The following is a 24,554-nucleotide window of genomic DNA, read 5'->3' as shown; positions in this document are numbered from 1 at the left end:
CAGAACATATTGTTTGAAAATCTATCCCGAATGCACTTTATGAACTCATTCTCAGGGCTATTGATTTGTCCAATCAAAGTGAACAGTAAAGTCACCACAATTATTGCAGTACTTTTCTTGTAAGCCCCCATTATTTCTTGATGTGTTCTCCGTCCCATAGTGTAACTACTGTTAGTCCCACCATTGATTTCTTTCCTTTGCTATTTCTTATCTCCACCCAAGCTGATTCCACATCTTGATCTTCTGAATCAAGGTCATTTATCACGATTGCACTGAATAACAGAGCCACTTCATCTCTTTTTCCTTTCTCCTCGTCCTTCCAAAATGTCAAATACCCTTGAATATTTAGAACCCAACTTTGACCATCTTGTTTAGCTTGCAACCATGTTTGTCGTATCATTCTCGTTTATTTCTACTTGTGCTATCGATGCATCCATCTTTTTACAATTGCTGCGGGCATTCAAATTAAAACCTTTAATCCTGCCTTTTTATCTTTTTTCCCAACTCTGATATTATGGCCAGAGTCTTCGCGTCGGTGTACAGCAGCGGGCGCCGCTCGCCGACGCGTAAAATGATGGGCGGTGACGTCAGGCGTGCGTCCCAACATCACCATGTGTCATTCCGATTTTCAGTTCAGTGGCTGCGCACCGGAGTCGGCTGCGCGCCCGCCAAACTGTCAAAGGCCTATTTTGGCCATTTAGAAACTAATTAAGACTTAACGGAGCTGCCCATCCAACCTCAAGGTTGGCAGGCAGGCGAAGAGCCCAGGCGGCCTTTGCATTTATCATTAAACCTCATCCACGGGCTGGATGAGGTTTCATGAAGTGTTTATAAATTGAATACAAATTTTTATCAAAGTTCATTGACATATCCCAGCTCTTGTGACACTGTCACATAAAAGGACATGTCTAAAAATTATTTTTTCTTTATCAAAATTTATGATAACCAAACTAATCTCCCTGAGGCAGCTCTGTGCCTCAGGGAGATTTCTGCGCTCTTTTGCGCGCATGTGCGAAAGAGCGCCGTCCCCGACTCAGCCTACTCCCCCCGCCCACAAAGGGAGCGCTCAGCGCCTCCGTGTGCGTGTCATGCTGGGCGGGCCTTAATTGGCATGCCCATGTAAAATGGCGGCATGCAGCCAATCGCGGGCGGCGATCGGCTGTGCACCCACCTGCGCCTACTCCTGCTCAGCCCCCCCGACGAGGAGAAAATTCACCCACATGTATTGGTGTATTCTTATGTTTGTAGGCTCTGTCCCTTCCTATCACACTCTGTTTATTATTACTCATATTATTACCCTATACTGTTGCATTCTCCTTTCTCTTTAATTTTCTAAGTCTCCCCTCACAGGAACCCTCACCCCACTATTTTGTTAAAAGCCCTCTCTACAGCCCTGGTTTTATCATTTGCCAGGGCAATTGTCCCAGCAAGTTTCAGTTAAATTCCGCCCCAACGGTATAGCTCTCTCTTTTCCCAGTACAGTTGTCTGAGCTGCATGAATTGAAACCCATTTCTCTCAGACCAATCTTTATGCCACACATTTGTTACAATCTCAGGAGAGACAGTGACTTTTTTTAAAAGTAGAAGAAATCCTAAATTGTAGTTATTTACCAAAAGAATGAAGCCTCAAGAGTTCACGGGTTAAAAATAGAATAATTTTTACTGAACTCGAGTCAAGCAAAGCAAACAATAACTACTATCTTAGCTAACCACTGATAACCTACAAGCCAGAATCACCAGATAGTAGGCATGAATTAATAGGCTAATTACTGTTGATCATGAAATATAAACTACATATTCAAAGACCTATACAACAACAAATTTGATGACTTGGCTCAGAAGTCCACACAGTATCTCGGTCATTAAATTCAGTCACAAAGTCCTTCAAAACTCTGTTTTCCTTGTGAATAATTTCAGCTCCCTTCCTTCTATGAGCAAGTCTGATACCCAGCCGATAGCAGCATACAACCAACCTGAGTTCCACAGATACAGTCTTCGACAAAAGCAACACAGGTCTGCAGAACCTCCTCAACTCAGTTCCAATGGCATAGATCTATCAATATTATCTTCAAGTAACAGAAAATGCTGCAGCAACTTATTCTCAGCTTCTAAATATGACCCCTGCCTTCTTCAGTTTGCCTGTACAGCACCACTGGACTGATCAGCTCCTACTACTGACCTTGGATGACTTTGCATCCCTTTGTATGGCTTCAGCCAGCTTCACTATGCCTAGAAGTTTTGGTCTTAGTTTTGGCTTCCTTAGAAACTGGCAGTGTCAATTTCCTTTCTCTGTTTCTTTTCTTAGTTTCCTTTCTCAGTTTCCTTTTTTCAGTTTCCCTTTTCATTAAGGGACTATCTCAAAAAACACAAGCTTGGCAACCACGGATTCCATCACACATTCAACTTTCTTCTTAATTACCCTATGTCAACTCTTTCATGGCTATGGCAGGAATCTAGAGATTATAGAGATTATTACCTTTGTGGTTCTGCTTTTTAATTTTTCCCCTGGCTGCTCATACTCACTTGGCAGAATGTCTGTTTTAGTCCTACCTAATGCATTGGTACCCACGTGGACCAAGATAACTGGATCCTTCCCCTCTTAGTCCAAATTCTTCTCCAGATGTGTCCTTAAAGAGATGTCCTTATCCCTGGCACTGGGTAGGCAGCACAGCCTTCAGCACTCACTCTCAGCTGCAGAGAACAGCATCTATCCCTGTAACTATACTGTCCCATGCTACAATAACATTATTGTAACTTTTTGACCCTCTCTACTTGAATGGTCCCCTGCACCCCAGTGCTGTGGTCAGTTTGTTCATTCTCCTTGCAATCCCTACTCTTGTCTACATTACCTGCATGAACCTCCAACCTGTTGGACAGTTGCAAGGGTGAAGACAGCTTGAGTGCTATCTTCTGGATCACCTCACTCACAAACACACCTTCCTGTCCCTGACCACAGACCAAATTCGAAATACCTATCCCTTGGAGTGTGACTGCCTCCTGGAGCATTGTGTTCAGGCAACTTTCCCCTTCCCTGATGGATCACTGTGTCAAAATTCTTAAACAACAGCTTAGGAACTCTGAGCCGAAGTTCCTCTAGCTGTAGACACTTGCAAATGTAGTGTCTGGGTATCATACAAGATATGCACCAGATACAACATGCAGCAGCTGCAACACCTCACTTGCCATGCCATTTCACTGTGTTTTATTTAACAAAGTAGGTTTAGAAATATCACTCAACAATTATCTGTAATTATATCAAGTGATTTAACTAGTTAAGCTATAAATTTAATGTAATGCTTAGATCTCCCCAATACCAGTTTAAACCACTACCCTCATTTATAGAGAGAGAAAAAACTTTAAACTCAGCAACCACTTACCTACCTGCTAATTGATGCTTCTGGGCTTCAGCTCTTATATCTTGCTGATGGTCTCTGGCTCCTTCACTTGGATCACTCTTTATTTGTATAAGGCCAGAACAGCATCTCCTCCCTCACTGCACTGATTTCCGTCACTTATCAAATTCCCAAACTTACACTTTATTTCAAGCTGCACTCAGTCACGAGCTGCTATCTTCATGCTTGCAGGCTGTTTCGCATAATGTCATTTTGCATAACATTACATTTTCCAGGAACCAATTAACGATAGAACTTCCTAACTTCCTATAGCTGACTGCCTAGTTCTGACTAATTCAGCAGTACAGGCAACCTAGATTCTGTGCACATGACTATGTCAAGCTGTTGCTTGACTAATCTGTAGGAGAGCTCTCCCAATTTTGGCACAAGTTCCCAGATGTTAGTAAGGAGGCCTTTGCAGGGTCGACAGGGCTGAGTGTAGCGTTGTCCCTTCTGATGCATAGGTCAATGCCTGGTGGGTCGTCCAGTTCATTACTTATTGATTTTGTTGTACAACAGATACAACTGAGTGGCTTGACAGGCTATTCTAGAGGACATTTAAGAGTCAACCATGTTGCTGTGTGTGTGTGGAGTCACATATAGGCCAGACCAGGTAAGGACGACAGATTTACTTCCTAAAGGACATTAGTGAACCAGATGGCTTTTTACAACAATCAAAAATGGTTTTATGGTTACCATTACTGGGACTAGCTTTTAATTCCATATTTATTAATTGAATGCCCCTTAATAATCAACTTAAATCTATGCCTCCTGCTAATTGACCTCTCCATTCGGGAAAACAAGTCTTCCCTGCCGACCCTATCTAGGCCCCTCATGATATTGTACACCTCAATCAAGTCAGCCCTCAGCCTACTCTGTTCTAAGGGAAAAAATCCTAGCTTACCTAGCCTTTCCTCTTAGCTGCATTTTTCCAGGCCTGGCAACATTGCTGTAAATATCTTCCGTACTCTCTGCAAAGCAATTACATCCTTCCTGCATTATGGTGACCAGAACTGTACACAAAATTCTAGCTTAACCAGCATTTTATACACAGGGGAGGTGGTGGCATAGTGGTATTGTCACTGGACTGGTATTCTAGAGACCCAGGGTAATACCCTGGGGACCTGAATTTGAATCCCAACCGGCAGATGGTGAAATTTGAATTCATTAAAAATCTGGAGTTAAATGTCTGATGATGACAATGAAACCATTGTCAATTGTTGTAAAAACCCATCTGGTTCACTAATGTCCTTTAGGAAATCAGCCATCCTTACCTGGTCTGGCCTACATGTGACTCCAGACCCCCAGCAACGTGATTGACTCTTAAGTTTTTTTTAAAGTTCATTCATGGGATGTGGGCTTCACTGGCTGGGCCAGCATTTACTGCCTATCCCTAGTTGCCCTTGAGAAGGTGGTGGCGAGCTGCCTCCTTGAACCGCTGCAGTCCATGTGGTCTAGGTACACCCACAGTGCTGTTAGGAAGGGAGTTCCAGGATTTCGACTCAGTGACAGTGAAGGAACAGCAATATATTTCCAAGTCAGGATGGTGAGTGACTTGGAGGGGAACTTCCAGGCAGTGGTGTTCCCATCTATCTGCTGCCCTTGTCCTTCTAGGTGGTAATGGTCGTGGGTTTGGAAGGTGCTGCCTAAGGAGCCATAGTGAATTCCTGCAGTGCATCTGAATTCCTGCAGTGTCCTCTGAACAAGGGCAATTAGGGATAGCAACAAATGCTGGCCTAGCCAACGATGCCCACATCCCATGAACAAATTAAAAGAAAACTTCAAGCAATACATCCCTGCTTTTGTATTCTATACCACATGCAGTAAAGATAAACATTCCATATGCCTTCGTTACCAGCTTATCTATCTGTCCTGCCACCTTCAGGAATCTGTGGACATGCACCACAAGGTCTTTCACTTCCCCTACCCCTCTCAATATCCTCCCATTTACTGAGTATTCCCTTGATTTGTTTGCCCTCCCAAAATGCATAATCTCACACTTCCCTAGCTTGAATTCCATTTGCCACTTTACCATCCACTCAGCCAAACCACTGATATCAATCAAGTCCACAGCTATTCACATTTAAGTCTAAATCATTAACTTTTTTTCTGTATTCATTCATGGGATGTGGGCATTGCTGGCTAGGCCAGCATTTATTGCCCATCCCTAATTGTCCTCTTCAGAGGGCATTTTATAAGGCCTGGAGTCACATGCAGTCCAGACAAGCTGATTGGCTTTTTACAACAGATGGCTTTTTACAACAATTGGCAATGATTTTGTGATCATTGTCAAACTTTTAAAATTCCAGATTTTATTGAATTCAAATTTCACCATCTGCCATGGTGGGATTCAAACCATGGTCCACAGAGCATTACCCTGATGCTCTGGAACGCTAGTCCAGTGATAACACAAGTATACCACTACCTCCTCAGAAACAGCAGGGGAGCCAACACAGCCCTGTGGAATGCCGCAGGAAACCACTTTCCATTTGCTAAAACGCTCATCAATAATTATTCTTCGTTCCCTGTCACTGAGCCAATTTTGGATCCAACCCACCACATTCCCCTGTATCCCATGGATTTTTACTTTTTTGATGGTAGTTAATCTTTGGAATTACTTATGCCTCCTCAGGGGGAGGCAGTGGTGTCACTGGAGTACCAATCCAGCAGCCCAGGCTAATGCTTTGGGGCAAGGGTTCAAATCCTACCATAGCAATAGATTTCCCCACTAGGGGTAACATGCATTCACCATCTACCCGTCAAGTACCCCCATAAGATCACCTCCCATTTTTCTAAACTCCCATGAGTATAAGTCCAACCTGCTCAACCTTTCCTCCTAAGACAGCCCCTTTAACCCAGGAATCAGCCTAATGAACCTTCTTTGAACTGCCTTCAATGCAAATATATCCTTCATTTAATGAAGAGACTCAAAACTGTATGCAATACTCTGGTCCTTGTGGAGATTAAGTCCAACTTCACGCTGAGGATACTTTCTACCTTTGTGTTAAATGGGATAGGTTCAGAACAGATCTAGCAACTTAAAAATGGGAATCAATGAGGTGGGCCATTAGCAGCAAATTGTATTTAATCACAATCTGTAACCTCACGGCCTGCTGTATCCTTCACACCACCATTACCAGCAAGTCAAGGCATCAACAATGCTCTACTGTCCTGCCACAAGCAGTCATGAATGGTAATGGATAATTAAACAATTAACCAGAGGAGGAAGCTCCCCAAACGTCCCCATTTTCAATGATGGGGAAGCCCAGGATATCAGTGCAAAAGACAAGTCTGCAGCCATCTTCAGCCAGAAGTGCCCAGTGGATGATCCATCTCAGCCCCTCCTGAACTCCCCAGTATCACAAATACCAGTTCTCAGCTAATTCGATTCAATCTACCTGATATCAAGAAATGACTGAAGGCACTTAGTACTGCAAACGCTAAGGGCCTTGACAGCATCCCAGTGGTAGTGCTGAAGACTTGTGCTCCAGAACCAGCTATGCCACCTAGTCAAACGGTTCCAGTACAGCTACAATATAGCATTGACCTGACAATGTGGAAAATTGTCTTGGTGCGTCCTGTCCACAAAAATCAGGGCAAATGCAATCCAGCCATTTACTGTCCCATCAGTCTACTTTTGATCATCAACAAAGTGATGGAAGATGTCATCAACAGTCTTATCAAGTGGCGCTTACAGAGCAATCACCTGCTCAATGATGCTTAATTTGGGTCCGCCAGGTCCACTTGGCTTCTGACCTCCTTACAGCCTTGGTCCAAACATGATCAAAAAAGTGGAACTCAAGAAAGGAGGACAGAGTGACTATCCTTAATATCAAGGCATCATTGGACTCAATGGGGCATAGAAGCATATAGAAGCATAGGAGCAGGAGTAGGTCATTTGGCCCTTCGAGCCTGCTGCACCAATTCAATATGATCATGGCTGATCCTCCACCTCAACGCCTTACTCCTGCACTCTCCCCATACCCCTTGACGCCTTTAGAGTCCAGAAATATATCTGTTTCCTTCTTAAATATATGCAGTGACTTGGCCTCCACAGCCTTCTGTGGTAGAGAATTGCATAGGTTCACCACCCTCTGAATGAAGAAGTTTCTCCGCATCTCAGTCCTCATCTCAGTCCTAAATGGTCGACCACGTATCCTGAGACCGAGACAGGAGCCCTGGCAAAATGGAGTCAGTGTAAATTCAGGGGAAAAATCTTCACTGGTTGGAGTCATGCCTAGCACAAAGGAAGAAAGCTGTGGTTGTTGGAGGCCAGTCATTTCATCCCCAGGACATCGCTGAATGAGTTTCTCAGGGCAGTGTCTGGGGCCCACCCATCTTCAGCAGAAGTAGGGATATTTTCTGATGATTGCACAATGTTTGTACCATTCACAACTCTTCAGATACTGAAGCAGTCCATGTTCATATGCAGCAAGATCTGGACAACATCCAGAATTGGATTGATAAATGTCAAGTAACAGTTGCTCCACTGAAGTCCAGGCAATGACCATCTACACCAAGTGAGAATCTAACTATCTCATATTTCCATTCACTGTCATAATCCCCCACCATCAACATTCTGGGGGTTACCATTAACCAGAAACCGGAAACTGAACTGAGCCAGCCATATAAACACTGTGGCTACAAGAGCAGGTCAGAATCCAGGAATTCTGTGGTAGTTACCTCACCTTTTTCCTAAAACTCTGCCCACAAGTCACAAGTCAGGAGTGTGTTGGAATACTCTCCACTTGCCTGAATGAGTACGGCTACAATAACATTCAAGATATTCAACACCACCTAGGACCAAGCAACCCACTTGATCAGCACCCTATCTAACACCTTAAACATTCACTCCTTCCAGCACCGATGCATGGTGGCAGCAGTGTGTAGCATATATAAGGTACATTGCAGTAACTCACCAAGCCTTCTTCAACAGCACCTTCCAAACCTGTGACCTCTACCACTTAGAAGAACAAGGGCAGCAAATCCCTGGGAGCGCCACCACCTGCAAATTCCCCTCCAAGCCACACACCATCCTGTCTTGGAGAAAGATTGCTGTTCCTTCACTGTCACTGGATTAAACCCCCGGAGTTCCATTCCTCAGAGCACTGTGGGTCTAGCTACAGCAGATAAACTGCAATCATTCAAGAAGGCAGCTCACCATCACATTCTCAAAGGCAATGAGCAATGAGGAAGATTTGCTGGCTTTGCCAATGATACCTATATCCCATGAAAGAATAAAATAAAAAAACCTATAATGACAATTAAAAGCATCTGTGATTAACACCTTCATTGCAAGTTAAAACTCAGTGGCCAGCATCTTCCGGTCAGTGAGCAGGGGCGGGGCCCACGCGCCGACGTGTAAAATGATGCAGGGTGACATCAGGCATGTGTCCCGACGTCACCCTACGTCATCTAGATTGTCAGTTCGGCGGGCGCACATCCGAGTCAGAAGCGCCCACCAACCTGTCAACAGCCTATTATGGCCATTAAAAAACCAACTGAATTCATTAGTGGACCTGCCTATTGGCGGGCAGGCCGGAAGCCCAGGCAGGCTTGTGAAGAAACATGAAACCTCATCTATAGGCGGGATGAGGTTTCATGAGTGATTTTAAAAATGCAGAAAATTTTACAGTACAAGTTATGGACATGTCCCAGATCATGTGACAGTGTCACATGAGGGGACATGGCAGGGAAATTTTTTTCTAATCTTTATTGAAAGTTTCAAATCAGCGCCGATCTCCCTGGGGCAGCACTTTGCCTCAGGGAGATCTGTGCGTTCTTTTGCGTGCATGCGCAAAAGAGCGCACTCCTGGGTGAGGGAATCCCACCCCGCCCGCACAGGGAGTGCATAGCGCTTCATGGTGCACGTCACGCTGGGTGGGCCTTAATTAGCCTGCCCACGTAAAATGGCGGCGCACCTCCGATCGGGAGCACCGATTGGAAGCGTGCCCGCTCGTGCCCACTCCCACACTTCCCCCCCCTCGATGGGGGAAAAATATTGCCCATTGTAACCAGTATAATTTGTTTGGATTCATCAATATCCGCATCCCCTTCCTCAAACTTTGAGGTGTATTATAATCTTAACCCCATTTTTGAGACAAGCCAGGTCAGGAGCACGTTCTCTACTTTAGGTAGAGAAAGTCTGATCCCAAGGATGCTTAAATGGTTCGAAGATATTAATCTTTTTCTTCAACAAAGAAAAAGAGCCAGTCAAGTTTATTACCGTCCTTTGGGCAGCTTTTTCAACCAGATTATAAATTTTCCAGCTGTTATAAGGGTCTCGGTAAAACCTCAGTGATGTACTCCCTGACCTTAAGGAATATGGGGTTGGTTTCTCGAGTCACTGATACAGAAGACAATGTGAGACAATATATATTCTAAAATTTTAAGTAGCTTATTAATAGACCAAACATGCAATTCAAAGACTAGGTTGGAAACAATGAATCACAGCATTAGATCGGTTCTGAAAAAGGAGAGATGGTACGGTCTTATTTCTAATAGAGAATCCAGTTTTAAATTTTGATTGAAGCAAAATACTGCAGATGCTGGAAATCTGAAACAAAAACAAAAATTGCTGGAAAGATTCTGAAGAAGAGTCATACTGGCTTGAAAAGTTAACTCTGTCTTTCTCTGCAGATGCTGTCAGACCTGCTGAGTTTTTCCAGCAGTTTTTGTTTTTGTTTTAAATTTTGATTGTTACAGTAAAAATATTTTAAGTAGAATATTCATCAAATATTAAAGTAATAGTTACTTTAATACTCTGAATGAAATTTGCCTAAACTGATGAAGTAAAACGGCCTTATCCAGCTTGTTCCTGAATACTTAAAGTGTGTCCTTGGTTTGTGTAATTAATTTCTTACTTATCACAGCAGTCTCTTAACTGTAATGAGGTTTCCCCCTTTGTGCCCCAAATTTCTTGTTATCACTCTTACTTCCCATGAAAGGTTTTAATTTAATCCTAAGGAAATTTATATAACTGTCAAATTCTATGTAATGCATTGGCCTGACATATCCAAGAAAAATGAATCTTGCTAATTGGTCATGCTTGGTCAACATTTCCTTTATAGAATCATAGAATCACTGAGTCAAGAATTTGTGTTATGAGATTAGAATATGAATTTTAAAATTTTCTATCCGAATGTGATTTGGTTATCAATCCCTACATTGGGCTGCCTTTCTGACAGTGTAAGGAAAAAAATATGCTGGTGTGCAGTTTTTTGGGTGTGTGTCTTTTTTATCAGTGAATCCTCATTGCTCTGTGTTGGTGCTGCTGGCATTACAGCTCTCTAGTGCGGGACTTCTTCCCTGAGGGGGCGAAAGCCCCACATTCAAGCAATTATGGCCACCCAGGGCATATTATTGCTGCAGAGCAACTGGATTTCTGTTTGGCATGGTGCTGATCGACTAAGGTTGAGGAGGATGGGGGTGTGGGTGTTGTGGAGTGGATCATCTGTCCACCCATAAAATCCACTCCCTTGTGCCATTTTGTGAAAAGAAGAGACATGTCGCCGAAATTTTTCATCTTGCACTCATCAGGACAAACTCAAGAATGCCAAGTTTCAAGCGATCGCAACAATTTTTACCACAGAAGAAATGTGTGTTGATTGGTTGGCAAGCTGACTCCGATTGGCCGAGGTGTTACCATGAAAAAAACAATGGGGAATTATGGGCTCCCCAAACTCCCAGGTAATTCAAAAAAGGTGCAAGGCTTGAACATATTCCTTTAGTTTGCAGAGAACTGGTCCCTGTGTATGAATGCATGTCACTTCTAGCAAGTGTAAATGAGCCACATAACGAGCTTGACTGATTATCTTAAATTGATAGTTGGCCACTCAGGATTGTTCAGCAAGTGTTGCCCAATTACAGAATCACATCTAATAGTGGATGTTTGTTTTGTCATTTGCTAGTGTGAGCTGGTTGAGTACTGATCTGTTTATACTTTATTTTTTAGATGTGGTTGGAGCTGGATTCTCAAATCACTGATGCAGCTAATGGAGCAAAGGACAATGTGAAGTTTCTGCAGGCATTAGAGAGAGTCTGTGAGCCACTTTATAATTCTGATCCAGTAAGTTATTTTCAGGAATTTTCATTACAGGTACTTGCAAAGTTATTACAGGGTAGATTTCAACTGGTGGAGGGTGGTTTTCTTAGCACCTACCTTACGGTGCACCTAATTTTCAAAGGTGTGATTTTAACTGCACTAAGGTTAAATTTCATGATTTAAACAAGACTGCTGCCACAATACAAATTGGGTATATGACTGTTATACAGGTTTGGCCATCTTTGGAGTGTTTCTTAAATGTTGCATCTACTGTTGCAAATCTAGTTTTTTAGTATTAAGCATTTCTCCATTTGTGAACTGAACACTTTAATACACTTTATTTAAGGATTTTTAACATGAAGGAACATGTGATTTGGGGGCTTGTGTAGATTAAAACCTGTGAAATTTAAAGTGGTTTGAGAAACCAACTCCCATCCACCAACTTTTGCATCTCACTCCAGTGTATGAGGCTGAGTGCATGCAACTCCCTTGGGAAACTCTTTCGAGTTATCAACAGTCACAGATTGCAACTCTTTCGAGTACAATCACAGTTCTTGGTTTCCGGGAGTGGGACATGAACCCACAACCCTCTGATTCAAAGGCGAGGGTGCTATGAACTGAGCCACAGCTGATAAGGTGGACTGACAATTAACATTCATTAATCACGCAATTAGTTTGACATTAGCACAGACTTTTGACTTTAACATCAGGTCCCTGGGTTTCCTGGGCTTCCTGAGTCTTGGCAGTGAAAGCAAGGTGAGAACATAGGCAGTAATTGGGGAATTCAGTCTATTTCATGGAAATATGACAATCAATACACAGTACCCTCAACTAGTTTCTTAGCTGCTATTGGGAAAGGGTGTTCACAGAACTTTTGTGAGAGTTTACATTCTACAGGTTGGAGGTTTGTGAAATCACATCAGTCCCCTTGCTGCAATAACATTGGACCTCAGCTGAGGAGAAATATGATCAGTAACAGCATCAGAATCAGTAATCTGCTGATCACAAATCTGTAGCTGCACAGGAAGGGAGCAGCAGAATAGAAATTAGCAGAGTGGGCAGCAGCCAAGGGTTGAAACTTGCAAGAATCACTGCCAGCAAAATGGTTACAGGTAGAGGCTCGGTTCTTTGACTATCTGAGGAGGCTCAGGTTGTCATGTCAGGTGATGGCAGGCAACTGTACGTTTCTAGAAGATCTTTACCAAAAGACTGGTAAGAATGTGGAACTTGCTAACACTGGCAGCAGTTGAAGCGGATAGTGTAGATGCATTTAAGGGGAAACTAGACAAGCACATGAGGGATGAGGGACTAGGTGGTTACTATGGTAGATTTAGATGAGGAATGATGGAAGGAGGCTCAAAAGTAGCATAAACACTGGCATAGACTGGTTGGTCCTAATGTAGTGGAGGCAGGCTCAGTGGAGGCATACTAAAGGAACTAAGTGAATTGCCCACATCTCCACCTTTTAGCCCATTTCGATCCCTTCCCCCCCACCCCACCCCTACTAGGGCATTCTGCCACTTGCTCGTCTTGCTTTCTACCTTTAATGTCCCCATTAGCACATCCTTTAGATAATATCACCACCGTCAACACCCCTTTGTCCTTTTGTCTATGACATCTTTGGCAGTCCCTTCTTGGCCTCCACCAATCAGTGGCCCCCTATTAAGCTCTACCTGTCCCACCCATCTCCCTCTACCAGCTTATATTTCATCTCATTTCTATATGTCCTAGTTCTGATGAAAGGTCATACGGACTCGAAACGTCTACTGTGTCCTTCTCCGCAGATGCTGTCAGACCTGCTGAGTTTTTCCAGGTATTTTTGTTTTTGTTCTAAATTTCCAGCATCCGCAGTATTTTGCTTTTATCTAAGTGAATTGCTCATTCGGAGAGCTGCAACAGACATGGTGGGCCCAATGGTCTCTTGCACTTTAACAATTTTGTGATTCTGTAAGAGGAGAAGGGAGATGAGGAGGAATGTGATAATGACAGTGCTCTCCCAGTAGTTCATATTTCAGTCTGGAATGCCAGGTAGGCCTTTATTAATTGAAAGTTTATTTATGTTGCATCAGTGGATGTCACAAGCACATACAACAGCCATTCTTCCTGCACCCCCCACCCCCATGCACCAACCCCCATGGCCATTGACACAAATCATTCCTGTAAACAACTAACCACTGTTGAATATCCCTCCATTGGTCCCCATCAATTCATGTCTTCCCATTCTTTGTCAAACATGTTAAAAAGCTATTTGGCAACCAGGACCCAAGAATGTACAATATAAGATATTAGGGTAAAAGGATAATATTCATATCATTTAACTAAAGAACAAAAATTTAACAACACACATTTCTCACACACTTATATGCACACTCTCTCTTGTGCAATTTCAAAACCTTACTCTTCATGACTCCTACATGGGCATCTCCTATACCTTTAACAGCATTTGAGGCAGGCTGTTCAGATCTCTGGTCTGACTGCTGAGCTGCTTATGGCTAACACCCTCTGGGCTTTGGAACGAGGGCCCTGACAAAGACTACTTCACTTGTACTTGTACAGGGGTAGACTCAGTCATCTGGAGATGAGGCAGCATATTGTGTACACACTAGGGGTTGGCTATGGGGATGAGGCGGGGCAATAGATGAGAAGTGGAAGATCTGAGTACAAGCCCCACTTTGATGGGCATTGACTATAGGCCCTTATAGCCACATGGGTAGCATCAATGGCTTCATTTGTGGTAATCGAGCCATTTGGAAGAAGTTATAACAAAATCAACTCCTGGTATGGAAGGCCAGGCTATATTAATTGCCCATTTCTAACCGCTCTTGACAAGGTGAGCTTTCTTGAACTGCTGTAGACGATGTGGTGAAGCTGCTCCCATAATGCTGTTCGGTATTTAGTTCCGCAAATTTGACCCAGTAACAATGAAGGAATCACAATACATCTTTTTTATTAACAGTATTCACCCACAGGATGAATAGGTCATCGTTTATTGCTCACCCTCAATTGCAGTGGTTACATCACTGCACTAATAGCCCAGAGGCCCAGGCTCAATCTCTGGGGCCACAGGTTCAATCCCCACCACAGCAGCTGATGGAATTTAAATTCAATTAATAGTTAAAAATCTGGAATTAGAAGCTAGTCTCAATAATGGTGACCATGAAACCATTGTCGATCGTTGTAAAAACCAACTGATTCACTAATGTCTTTTAGGGAAGGAAATCTGCCTTCCTTACCTAGTCTGGCCCACATGTGACTCCAGACCCACACCAATGTGGTTGACTCTTAAAGGCCCTATGAAATGACCGAGCAATCACTCAGTTGTAACAAAGCACTATAAGGTCTAAAAGGAATGAAACCAGATGGAGCACTCAGCATCAACTTAGGCACCATAAGCCACAATGGCAAACTGGATCCTGACATACTAACATATGAATTAGGAGCAAGAATAGGCCTCTCAGTCCCTCAAGCCTCCTCTGCCATTCAATAAGATCATGGCTGATCTAATTTTTACCTCAAAATCAGCTGCATGCCCACCGACCTGTCAATGGCCAATTGAGGCTATTGACAGGGCAATTAAAGTAATTAGTGGACCTGCCCGTCCAACCTTAAGGTTGGCGGGCAGGCCAGGATCCCCGGCATGAACTAGAAAAAGCATGAAACCTCATCCACGGGCGGGATGAGGTTTCATGTAGGGTTTTAAAAATTTTAATAATTTTTTTTGGAAATTGTGAACATGTCCCAACTCATGTGACATTGTCACACGAGGGGACATGTTAGGGAAATTTTATTTTTCTATTTTGAGCTTTTTCACATTTAGAGCCGATCTCCCTGAGACTGCACTTAGCCCCAGGGAGATGAGTGCGCTCTTTCATGTGCATGCGCGAAAGAATGCACTCTCGATTTTAGGAATCTGCCCCTGCCCGCATACGGAGTGCATAGCGCTTCCCTGCGGACGTCTTGCTGGGCGGTCCTTAATTGGCCCGCCCACGTAAAATGGCGCCGGGTCTCTGATCGGGGGCGCCAATCGGAAGCTCGCCCGTACGTGCCAGCCCATCAACTTCCCCCTCGACGGGGGGAAAATTCAGCCCTAGGAAACAATGACCATTATATGGTAGAATTTAGCATTCAGGTTGAGAGTGAGAAACTTAGGTTAGAAACAACTATGCTAAACTTTAATAAGGGTAATTTTAAAAAATTCATTCACGGGATGTGGGCTTTACTGGCTAGGCCAGCATTTATTGCCCATCCCTAGTTGCCCTTGAGAAAGTGGTGATGATCTGCCTTCTTGAACTGCTGCAGTCTATGTGGTGCAGGTACAACCACAGTGCTGTTGGAGGGGAGTTCCAGGATTTTGACCCAGCGAAGTCAAGGAACGGCAATATGTTTCCAAGCCAGGATGGTGAGTGAATTGGAGGGGAACTTCTAGGTGGTGCTTTCCCCGTCTATCTGCTGCTCTTGTCTTGCTAGACGGTAGTGGTCGTGGATTTGGAAGTTTCTACTGAAGAAGCCTCGGGGCAGGATTTTACGCATTGGCGAGCAGGGGTGGGGCCCACTTGCCAACACGTAAAATGATGCGCAGTGACGTCGGGGAGAACTCCCAACGTCACCGCGCCCCATTTAAATTTTCATAAGGCGGGGAACAGCTCAATCAGCTGCGCGTCCACCGACCTGTCAATGGCCAATTGAGGATATTGACAGAGGCTATTAAGTAATTAAAGGACTTGCCCATCCAACCTTAAGGTTGGTGGGCAGGCCAGGAGCCCCGGCGCGAATTGGAAAAAACATGAAACCTCATCCACGGGCGGAATGAGGTTTCATGTAGCTTTTTAAAAATGTTAATAAAGTATTTGTGAAAATGATGGACATGTCCAACTGATGTGACATTGTCACATGAGGGGACATGTTAAGGAAATGTTATTTTTCTATTTTTATCATTTTGAAATTTACAGCCGATCTCCCTGAGGCTGCACCTAGCACTCTCGATTTTGGGATTCCCCCCCACCCCCAGCCCGCACAGGGAGCACAAAGCACTTCTGTACAGACGTCATGCTGTGTTGTCCTTTAATTGGCCCACCCACGTAAAATGGCGCCGCGCCCCCAATCGGGGGCGCCAATCGGAAGCGCGCCTCTGCACGCCTGCCATTCAACTTCTCTTCTGACAGGGGGAAAATTCAGCCCTTGGTGAATTCCTGCAGTGCATCTTGTAGATGACACACACTGCCGCTACTGTGTGTCGGTGGTGGAGGGAGTAAATGTTTGTGGATGTGGTGCAATCAAGCTGGCTGCTTTCTCCTGTATGGTATCAAGCTTCTTGAGTGTTGTGGGAGCTGCACTCATCCAGACAAGTGGGGAGTATTCCATCACACTCCTGACTTGTGCCTTGTAGATGGTAGACAGGCTTTGGGGAGTCAGGAGGTGGGTTACACGTCGCACTAGCCTCTGACCTGCTCTTGTAGCCATAGTATTTATATGGTTAGTCCAGTTCAGTTTCTGGTCAATCGCAACCCTCAGGATGTTGATGTGGGAAATTCAATGATAGTAATGCCACTGAACATCAGGGACGATGGTTAGTTTCTCTTTTGTTGGAGATGGTAGTTGCCTGACAATTGTGTGGTGCGAATGTTACTTGCCACATGCCAGCCCAAGCCTGGATATTGTCCAGGTCTTGCTGCATTTGGACGTGAACTGCTTCAGTATCTGAGGAGTCATGAATGGTGCTGAACATTGTGCAATCATCAGTGAACATCCTCTCTTCTGACCTAATGATGGAAGGAAGGTCATTGATGAAGCAGCTAAAGATGGTTGGGCCAACGACACTACCCTGAGGAGCTCCTGCAGTGATGCCCTTGAGCTGAGATGACTGACCTCCAACAACCACATCATCTTCCTTTGTGCTACGTATGACTCCAACCAGCGGAGAGTTTTCCCCCTGATTCACATTGCCTCCAGTTTTGCTAGGGCTCCTTAATGCCATACTCTGTCAAATGCTGCCTTGATGTCAAAGACAGTCACTCTCACCTCACCTCAGGAGTTCAGCTCTTTTGTCCATGTTTGAACCAAGGCTGTAACGAGGTCAGGAGCTGAGTGGCCCTGGCGGAACCCAAACTGGGCGTCAGCGAGCAGGTTATTGCTAAGCAAGTGCCACTTGATAGCACTGTTGATGACCCCTTCCATTACTTTACTGGTGATCAAGAGTAGACTGATGGGGCTGTAATTGTCCGGGTTGGATTTGTCCTGCTTCTTGTGTACAGGACATACCTGGGCAATTTTCGACATAGCCGGTTAGATGCCAATGTTGTAGCTGTACTGTAACAGCCTGGCTGGGGGCGCAGCAAGTTCTCGAGCACAAGTCTTCAGTACTATTGCCGGAATATTGTCAGCTCCCATAGCCTTTGCGGTATCCAGCGCCTTCAGCCGTTCCTTCATATCACATGGGGTGGATCGAATTGGCTGAAGACTGGCATCTGTGATGGCGGGGACCTCAAGAGGAGGCCAAGATGAATCATCCACTCGGCACTTCTGGCTGAAGCTTGTCGCGAATGCTTCAGCCTTATCTTTTGCACTGCTGTGCTGAGATCCTCCATCATTGAGGATGGGGATATTTGTGGAGCCACCTCCTCCAGTGAGCTGTTTAATTGTCTACCACCATTCACGACTGGATGTGGCAGGACTGCAGAGCTTAGATTTGATCCGTTGGTTATGGGATCACTTAGCTCTGTCTATCACTTGCTGCTTATGCTGTTTGGCATGTAAGTAGTCCTGTTTTATAGCTTCACTAGGTTGACACCTCATTTTTAGGTATGCCTGGTGCTGCTCCTTCCTGCCCTCCTGCACTCTTCACTGAACCAGGTTTGATCCCCTGGCTTGATGGTGATGGTATAGTGGGGGATATGCCAGGCCATGAGGTTACAGATTGTGTTCTAGTATAATTCTGCTTCTGCTGATGGCCCACAGCGCCTCATGGATGCCCAGTCTTGAGTTGTTAGGTCTGTTCAAAATCTATCCCATTTAGCATGATGGTAGTGCCACACAACGCGATGGAGGGTATCCTCAATGTGAAGGCAGGACTTCTTCTCCACAATGACTGTTCTGTGGTCACTCCTACCGATACTGTCATGGACAGATGCATCTGCAGCAGGCAGGTTGCTGAGGATGAGGTCAAGTATGTTTTTCCCTCTTGTTGGTTCCCTCACAACCTGCCACAACCTAGCAGCTACATCAGAGACTGTAGCTGGGCACTTAGAAGAGCTCAAGGCAATTGAGAAGAGTTAGCATGTTTATGTGAAAGGAAAATCATGCTTAACCAATTTATTGGAGATTTTTTTAAGGAGTAATATGCACAGTGGAGCCTGTAAATGTACTGTACTTACATTTCCAGAAGGCATTTGATAAGGTGCCACATCAAAAGATTGTTATGGAAAATGAAAGTGCATGGTGCAGTGGGTAATACATTAGCATGGATAGAAAATTGGATGGCTGGCAGAAAGCAGAGATAATGCATAAATGTATCTTTTTCTGATTGGCAGGATGTGACGAGTGTTGTCCCACAGGGTTCTGTACTGGGACATCAACTTTTTATGATTTACATCAATGACTTTGACAACGACAATGATGAGGAGAGTAAAGGCATGGTAGCTAAATTTGCAGCTGATACAAAGATAGATATGTTGTGAAGAGGACACGAGGAGATTGCAGATGGATATAGAGAGGTTGAGTGAGTGGGCAAAGATCTGGCAAATGGAGTTTAATGTGGGAAAATGTGAAGTTGTTCACTTTGGCAGGAAGAGCTTAAATGGAGAATTATGGCTGCATAATTCTAAGGTGCAGAGGGATCTGGGTGTTCTCTTATATGAGTCATAAAAAGTTAGTATGCAGGTACAGCAAATAATTAAGAAGGCTAATGGAATAGTACCCTTCATTACGAGAGGGATTGAAGATAAAAGAAAGGATGTTATGCTTCAGTTATACAGGGCATTGGTGAGACCACACCTCGAATACTGTGTGCAGTTTTCGTCTCATTATTTAAGGAAGGATGTAAATGCATTGGAGGCAGTTCAAAGGAGATTTACTAGATTGATAGCTGGAATGAGTGGGTTGTCTCATGAGGAAAGGTTGGACAGACTGGGCTTGTTTCCACTGGAGTTTAGAAGAATGAAGGGTGATTTGATTGAAGAATACAAGATTCTGAACGGCCTTGACAAGGTGGACATCGAAAGGATGTTTCCTCTTTTGGATGAGTCCAGGACTAGGTGGCACTGTTTTATAATTAGGGGTCACCCTTTTAGGATAGAGATGAGATGCCAACATACCATTTGCCTTCTTAACTGCTTGCTGTACCTGCATGCTTGCTTTCAGTGATTGGTGTACAAGGACACCTAGTCCCTTTGTACATCAACATTTCCCAATCTATCACCATTTAAATAATACTCTGTTTTTCCTACCAAAGTGGATAACTTCACACTTATCCACGTTATACTGCATCTGCCATGTATTTTCCTACTCACTCAACTTGTCTAAATCACCTTGAAGCCTCATAACATCCTCCTTGCCACTCACATTCCCACCTAGTTTTGTGTCGTCAGCAAAATTGGAAATATTACATTTGGTTCCCTCATTCAAAGCATTGATATTTATTGTGAACAACTGGGGCCTAAGCACTAATCCCTGTGGTACCCCACTAGCCACTGCCTCCCACTCTGAAAACGACCCTTTATTTCCTACTCTCTGTTTCCTGTTTGCTAACCAATTCTCAATCCATGCCAATATATTAACAATCCCAAGTGCTTTAATTTTGCACACTAAACTTTTACGTGGGACTTTATCAAAATTTCTGAAAATCCAGATACATCACATCCACTGTTTATCCCTTATCTATTCTGCTAGATATGTCCTCAAAAAACTCCAGTAGGTTTGTTAAACATGATTTCCATTTCATATATCTATGTTGATTTTGTCTAATTCCATTGATATTTTCTAAGTGTCCTATTATCACATCCTTTATAATAGATGCTAGCATTTTCCCTACCACTGATGTTAGGCTAACCAGTCTGTAATTCCCTGTTTTTTCCTTCCCTCCTTTTTTAAATAGTGGGGTTACAAGGCTATGGGCCAAGTGCTGGTAAATGGGATTAGGTAGGTAGATCAGGTGTTTCTCACGTGTTGGTGCAGACTCAATGGGCTGAAGGGCCTCTTCTGCACTGTGTGATTCTGTGATACATTTTCCAACCTCCAATCTGCCGGGACTGTTCCAGAATCTACAGAATTTTGGAAGATGATAACCAATGCATCCATTATTTCCACGGCCACCGCCTTTAGTACCTAGGATGTAGATTATCAGGCCCTGGGGATTTATCGGCTTTCAGTCCCATTAATTTCTCCAGCTCTGCTTTTTTCAGTAATACTAATTTCCTTCAATTCCGTCCATCTCACCAGACCCTCAGTTCCCTAGTATTTCTGGAAATTTGTGTCTTCCACCACGAAGACAGAACTAAAGTAGTTGTTGAATTGCACTGTCAATTCCTTGTTCTCTATTACAAACTCTCCCGTTTCCATCTGTAAGGGACCTACATTTGTCTTCACCAATCTCGTTCTTCTTACATACTTATAGAAGCTTTTACAGTCCTATTTTTGTTCCTTGCAACTTTACTCTCATATTCTATTTTTCCCCCCGCAATCAATCTCTTGGTCCTCCTTTGCTGAGTTCTAAACTGCTCCTAATCAGTCTTGTTACTTTCTCTTGCAACTTTTTATGACCCCTCTTTGGATCTAATACTATCCTTAATTTATTTTGTTAGCCATGGTTGGGCCATTTTTCCTGTTGTGTTTTTGCACCAAAAAGGAATATATAACTGCTGTAATGCATACATTCCTTCCTTAAATGTTAGCCACTGCCTATCCACCGTCATGCCTTTTCATGAAGTTTCCCAATCTATCTTAGCCAACTTATGCCTCATACCTTCGTAGTTTCCTTTGTTTAGATTTAGGACTCTAGGCCTGGATTTCCCGACCCCGTCGCAGGCGGGACCCGCCGCGGGTGAGGCAGCGCCCCAGTCAAAGTCCATTGACTTGCGGCGGGACCAGAAGATCCCAGCGGTGGGTGGGTGCGGAAAATCCCGTCCCTAGTTTCGGATTGGACTACTTCACTTTCCAACCTAAGGAAGAATTCCATCATGATATGGTTATTGTTCCCTAAAGGACCCCGCACAACAAGATTATTAATTAACCCCTTCTCATTGCATAAACCAAATCTAGGATAGCCTTTTCCCTAGTTGGTTCCTTGAAGTACTGGTCTAAAAACCCATCTTATACGCACTCCAGGAATTCATCCGCCACAGTATTATTGCTAATTTGGTTTGCCCAGTCTATATGCAAATTAAAGTAACCCGCGTTTACTGTTGCACCCTTGTTGCATGCATCTCTAATTTCCTATTTAATAACATCCCCTACCTTATCTCTACTGTTTGGAGGCCTGTAGACAACTCCTACTAATGTTTTCCACTCCTTGTTGCTTCCTAGCTCCACCCAGACTGATTCTAGATTTAGATTTTCAGAGCTAATATCCTCTCTCACTATTGCACTGATTTCATCCTTAACTAACAATCCCACGCCATCTCCTTTTCTTTTTTGCCTGCCCTTCCTAAATATTGAAAACCCTTGGATATTCGCTTTTCAGCCTTGATCATCCTGCAGCCATGTGTCTGTAACTGCAATCATATCATACCCATTTACATCTATTTGCGCTGTTAATTCATCTACCACCTCTCACCTTTTCCTAACTTTCTATCCTTTCTAAAAGTCACATACACTTCAATATTCAGAGCCCAATCTATGCCATCCTGCAGCCATGTCTCTGTAATGGGTATTTGATTGTACTTATTTATCTCTATTTGCACTATCAGTTCATCTGTTTTGTTTCAATTGCTACGTGCATTCAGATACAGAGCCTTATGTTTTGTCCTTTTATTATTTTCGTAGCCTCTTGCCTCTCTAGTTATACAGTTTGCGAGAACACTGGTCCCAGCATGTTTCAAGTGTTGACCATCCCAATGGTACTGCCCCACTTTCCCCAGTACTGGTGCTGGCACTAGGTTCCCCAGTACAAACCGGAACCTACTTCCCCCATACCAGTCTTTGAATCACATATTCATCTTTCTAATTTTATGTACCCTATGCCAATTTGCACATGGCTCAGGTAATAATCCAGAGATTATAACCTTTGATGTTCTGTTTTTGATTTAGTGTCTAGCTCCTCATACTCTCTATGCAGAACCTCTTTCCTAGTTCTACCTATGTCATTGGTACCTACATGGACCACGACAATTGGATCCTCCCCCTTCCACTGAAAATTCCTCTCCAGCCCTCAGCAGATGTCCTGAACCATGGAACTGGGCAGGCAACCCAACGGTCTGGATTCTCAGTCTTTGCTGCAGAGAACAGTGTCCTCCACTATCACTATCATTCCTTTTTGTGCCCCCTACTTGAATGGTTTCCTGTATGCCCTGGTCAGTTTGCCCATCCACCCTGCAGCCCACTCTCATCCTAACATTCTGAGTGAACCTCCTGACAACATTCCTGGCAATAGTACAAATAAAGACTTGTGATCCAAAGCTAGCCGTATCCCTAGCCAATGCTAGGTAGATACCAATACATTGGTATCTACCCAGCAATGAAGAATATTGCCCAGGTATGTCCTGTCCAGAAAAAACAGGACAAATCAAACCTGGCCAATTATGTCCTATCAGTCTACTCTTGATCATCAGCAGCGATGGAAAGCACCACTGACAGTGCTATCAAGCAGCACAATGTGGTTGACCCTTAAATGCTCTCTTGAATTCTCCAGCCTTGTTTTATCTGCTCATGATCTTGGTTTTCAAACTAACCACCCGCATTCCTCATGATGAACTATTGGATCAGTATTTTTTCAGCTTATGGTGCACAGTATTGAAAGGGGTAGCAATGAAGATAGTGGATTCATTGGTGATCATCTTCCAAAATTCTATAGATTCTGGAATGGTTCCTGCAGATTGGTAGGTAGCAAATGTCACCTCACTTTTTAAGAGAGGAGGGAAAGAGAAAACAGGGAACTGCAGAACTGTTAGCCTTACATCAGTAGGAGGGAAAATGCTAAAGTATATGACAAAGGACACTTGACTAATAATGACCTGGTTGGGCATAGTCAACATGAATTTATGAATGGGAAATCATGTTTGATAAACCTGTTGGAATTTCTTGAGGATGTTACTAACAGAATTGATAAAGAAGAGTTAGTGGACGTAGTATACTTGGATTTTCAGAAGGCTTTGCATAAAGCCACCAACAGGATGTTCATGATCAAAATTAAAACACATGGGATAAGATGTAATATATTGGCATGGACTAAGGATTGGTTAACAGGCAAAAAAACTGAGAGTAGGATTAAACAGGTCATTCTTGCGTTGGCAGGCTGTGACTAGTGGGCCCCAGCTGTTCACAATATTTGTAAATGATTTGGATGTGGGGACTAAATGTAATATTTCCAACCTTGTGGATGACACAAAGCTAAGGGGAATGTGTGTTGTGAAGAAGATGGAAAACAGCTTCAAATGGATTTGGGCAGACTTAGTAAGTGGGAAAGAACATGGCAGATGGAATATTATGTGGAAAAATTTGAGGTTATCCACTTTGGTAGGAGGAATAAATATAAACATATGAACATAAGAATTAGGAACAGGAGGAGGCCACTCAGCCGCTCGTGCCTGCAGGGCTCTTCAAAAAGGTAAGAGATTAGAAAGTGTAGATGTAAAAAGAGACATGGGTGTCCTCATTAATAAGTCACTGAAAGCTAAGATGCAGGTGTAGCAAGCAATCAGGAAGACTAATGGTATGTTAGCCTTTATTGCAAGAGGATATGAGTACAGGAGTAGCAAGTCTTGATTAAATCGTATACAATCTTGATTAGACCGTACCTGGAGCACTGTGTGCAGTTTTGGTCACCTTACCTGAGGAAACATATTATTGCCATAGAGGGAGTGCAACGAAGGTTCACCAGACTTGTTCCCTGGATGGCGCCACTGTCATAAGAAGAGAGTTTAAGATCATAAGACATAGGAGCAGAAATTATGCCATTCAGCCCATCGAGT

At 43.7% G+C, this 24,554-nt stretch overlaps 1 protein-coding gene across 1 annotated transcript in view; it reads left to right on the top strand.

The window, feature by feature from the left end:
• LOC144681151 (dynein axonemal heavy chain 8-like) overlaps positions 1-24,554 on the top strand; it is a 1,659,468-nt gene that overhangs the window by 138,612 nt on the left and 1,496,302 nt on the right. The window contains exon 6 of the mRNA XM_078542878.1: positions 11,347-11,460. Coding sequence (XP_078399004.1) covers positions 11,347-11,460 — 114 coding nt within the window. The remainder of the gene's footprint in view (positions 1-11,346; positions 11,461-24,554) is intronic.

The sequence above is a fragment of the Cetorhinus maximus genome, chromosome 5, assembly GCF_964194155.1.
Source record: "Cetorhinus maximus chromosome 5, sCetMax3.hap1.1, whole genome shotgun sequence".
Lineage (NCBI taxonomy): Eukaryota > Metazoa > Chordata > Chondrichthyes > Lamniformes > Cetorhinidae > Cetorhinus > Cetorhinus maximus.
The sequence above is the reverse complement of the archived record's forward strand: the minus strand, read 5'-3'. Positions and strand labels throughout refer to the sequence as shown.